The sequence below is a fragment of the Oncorhynchus masou genome, chromosome 12 (assembly GCF_036934945.1).
Source record: "Oncorhynchus masou masou isolate Uvic2021 chromosome 12, UVic_Omas_1.1, whole genome shotgun sequence".
NCBI lineage: Eukaryota > Metazoa > Chordata > Actinopteri > Salmoniformes > Salmonidae > Oncorhynchus > Oncorhynchus masou.
Window position 1 is genome coordinate 47474740 of NC_088223.1, and position 3583 is coordinate 47478322.

At 38.2% G+C, this 3583-nt stretch overlaps 1 protein-coding gene across 3 annotated transcripts; it reads right to left on the reverse strand.

Moving 5' to 3' along the window:
* Positions 1 to 398: 398 nt before the first annotated feature.
* On the reverse strand, positions 399 to 3203 carry tm4sf21a (transmembrane 4 L six family member 21a). 3 transcript variants are annotated; one of them, XM_064980810.1, is made up of 6 exons: positions 3119 to 3203; positions 2749 to 3001; positions 2055 to 2120; positions 1494 to 1627; positions 1163 to 1349; positions 399 to 903 (listed from the first exon to the last, which is right to left on the reverse strand). In XM_064980810.1, the coding sequence occupies exons 2-6, from the start codon at positions 2923 to 2925 to the stop codon at positions 892 to 894; spliced, it is 576 nt and encodes a 191-aa protein (XP_064836882.1). In that variant the 5' UTR covers positions 2926 to 3001; positions 3119 to 3203; the 3' UTR covers positions 399 to 891. The 3 variants fall into 3 exon arrangements, with proteins under 3 accessions (XP_064836882.1, XP_064836883.1, XP_064836881.1); XM_064980811.1 differs by lacking the exon at positions 3119 to 3203 and having other exon boundaries at positions 399 to 900; positions 2749 to 3112; XM_064980809.1 differs by lacking the exon at positions 3119 to 3203 and having other exon boundaries at positions 2749 to 3112.
* Positions 3204 to 3583: the final 380 nt, after the last annotated feature.

The following is a 3583-nucleotide window of genomic DNA, read 5'->3' on the forward strand; positions in this document are numbered from 1 at the left end:
GCAAAGCTCTTAGAGACTTTCCCAGATGTAATTGCTGCAAAAGGTGATTTTAACATGTTTTTAACTCAGTGGGTTAAATACTTATCTAATCAACATATATTAGTGTTTTATTTTTCATTCATGTTTTACAAATGTTAGTATTTGTATTCCACTTGGACTAAAAATTATAATTAAATCAATTTTAATCCCACTTTGTAACACAACATTTGGACAAAGGTGTGTGAATAATTTCTGAACGCACCGTATAATGCATTAATTCATGCCTCTTGTAATGGGGGATAGACCATCATTAACCATTACTTAGTAATGGACTCAATTAGTAGGTATTTGTCTCTCTTATTTTCAACAGAAAGTGCCCTATGTATCAATACAATGGAGAAGAGAGCACAAATAGAATGTAAGAATAAAAAAGATTTCATTTTATTTCAAAAAATGTGTACAATGCATGTATATAATGAACACAGAGAATTGATATTGTATATTATATGCTGCACCACTGAATATCAATTGCATGTCACTGAAGAGTTTACTGGGAAAATTCTGAATGACACCAATCCATGTATCGGACAAGGCGTTATTTTTTGTTAACACATTTAAACACATTATACATTTGCATCTAACTATACTGACAAATGGTATTTTGGTATACGGTTGATATGCGGTTGTCTTACCTGCCTTAGTTGAATTCACTAACTGTAGTCACTGAAGAAGAGTGTCTGCTAAATGGCTAAAATGCTAATTTAGAAGGGATATCACATTGCAAACATTAAAATAAGGGAGAATGTTGTACATCACATTGCAAACATATTGAAGCCAATGTCTCTCTTGGTCCACTTAGAGGCGCCAGTCAATCCATCATGGATGGAGAGTAGAGTAAGAGTCTTCCTTCCATTAAATAACCTGCTTGGGACAAGATTAACAATTTAATAAGGAAACTTTCCCCACAGGGAGACAAATTTAATAAGGAAACTTTCTCCACAGTGAAGGACTATTCAGCTCTCTGGAAGACAATACTATAACAGTTAATTGGACTCCTTTTCCTATAGCGTATAACTTTTCAGCAGTGTAGGCTAAAAATGTACTTAATTGAAGAAAATATTTCTATTAAATCCAATGATAACTGTCTCACAAACAGGTGTAAGGGACCCATCCCCTTCCATACCCCTTTGTTGGTGCAGGTTCCACAGAGGCATCCGAAGAGCCCGTTGATCATCTGGGTGCAACAGAGCACCAGCTGCAGAGAGCTTGTCACCAGCAGGATGGCAAACAGCCCAATGTTAAACTCCACCACGTTTTTAGGCGCTGTGCACAATCCCCACAGATCACGGTTGTTCAGGTAACTGTCCTCTCTGATGGGGAAAGCCGGAGAGGGTTGTAATTAATTATAAGCATAGTGGTCGTGGTGTGTGTGTGTGTGTGTGCGTGCTCGCGTGCGTGCATGTGCGCTTGTGTAAGTTAATGAGTGTGTGTTTGTGATCTAGGAAGACACTAACCTGTCTTTGAAGGGAGTTGTCCAGAGCAGCAGCACTCTACAGTAGGGCCCATTAATCAGGCCAAGCATTGCCACTATGAAACTGTAGAGGGCGCCAGCAACCCCGACCGCAGCAAAGGCAATAGAGAGGAACATCTGTGGAAACAAGATTAGTTTTAATATATTGGTCTTTCAGCATTATTACAGGTTCTTAAATAAAGTTATAATTAAAAAACAGAATTACAATAACAAATAATACATGTTAATTTCAAAGTGCTAAAAATTATGATGACTATCTTATTTAGTATTTCCTGTTTTCTTTGAATCCTATCACATATGATTCCTTCCTTTCTTTCTTTCTCTCTTGCTCTGTCTCTCTATCTACCTTACTCTCTCTGTATCTGTCTATCTGTCTCTGTCTATCTGTATCTCTGCATCTGTAGCTCTGATCCTTTTGTAATCTTTCGAAAGTAATCTTTCAATTCCCTGCTCTTCTTTTTAGAGTTTTCTAGTCTTTTAGAGTTCAACAGTTATCATTCTTATAGATTTCTCCAGTGTTTTCTTGTCTGGAAAGAGGACTTACCCCGCAGCGGTTGGCACAGCATCCTTGCTGTCCAGTAACATGGATGTACAATGCTGGGACCAACACCTGGAAAGGGAATGGGCAAGGAAATCAGTACCATGCATGTAACCTCAAGGACTTTTATCCTGGTTAAGTAAAGGCTTAAAAAAATTAAATCGACATTTGACAATAACAACTATTTGCATTTGAACAAGGCAATACAAGTGGTTAAATGTGAGAATGGTTGAATGTTTTTATTTTTGTGTGTGAATTATTTTGTTGCTCTTGTTGTTGAATGAATGAAGCAGTAGTAGGAAGGTCCAGCAAATGTGCACTTTGATAAGGGCTGTGGTGAGCTTCTTGGCAAATATAGCAGCATGATTCACCAGATTACTTACATATCACACTGTAGTTTGTCCCTAACCATGTAAAAATCTAAAAACTAGTAGAAAACACTCAAACATGCAAACCATATTTGAAACCCTTGGATAACTTAACTGTGTCAACTCATGGGTGACTCCCCATTATATATATATACTTGTGAATCATGTGGAACCTAACAAGGGTTTCATCAATACACAAAACAAAGTCCATATGAAATTTCTCTGACATTCTCATATGAATGGTTATGGGTTATTTCCCAATGGCTTGCACTTTAAAAAATATTGCCTAATTAAATTAAACACCATTCATTATTTAAGAAGAAAGAACTTACCATTAGTCCCCCTCCAACCAGTCCTCCCATGTACTTCACCTCTTCTGTGATGTATCCGTCTTTGGCGTAACTGGTCTCACAACCCGGGAAGAACAGTATGATGTTACAGATGATTGAGATGACTGCCAGTGGGTATAGCGTCACCCCAATACACCGGGAGCATTTACCTGTACACATCCTATCTGCCACGTACTGTTTGACTTGTCTAAGAACTGTGCAGCCAATAGGTTTGAGACCCTTGGACGATGAGAGCCTTGAACATTCCAAAAGAAAAACAGGGTTCTTTCAGTTAGGTATAAAGTTGTAAAACAAACTCTTAGAATTCCACAAAGGGTCTTTTCTGATGAAAACAATCGTCTTGTCCACTCACCTTTTTTTCTCTCTACCTGGTGATGTACGGGGGGAATAGAATACACACTAGGTGGGGGGAGTGGTTTTGTGTGGGTGTAATAGTGTACTGTGAGTCATAGTAAAGCAAAGGCTACAATTGGACACCTATTCTTCACCCAATGCGGCTGGGGGACTTTGAATGTCGTCATTTATGTCAAATCGATTATGGTGTTATGATTAACACTAGAGGTTGGCATGGTTTCCTTTGGTGATAAACACCAAACCATAGTCAGAAGAGGGTACCTGAGAAATAACCTATTAAGCCCCCAGACTACAGTTATTTGTCTGTTTAGTATGCCCCCATTGTCACAATATTGCCTAATGAATAAGAGGGTAATTGTTTTTGTGTTGTTCTGCTTCTTTCAAATCTTCCAAGCTACACTGAATGTGTTCCGCCAGTGTGTGTTTGTATTGTCTATCAGAGTTTCTGTTAAAAAAAACACTC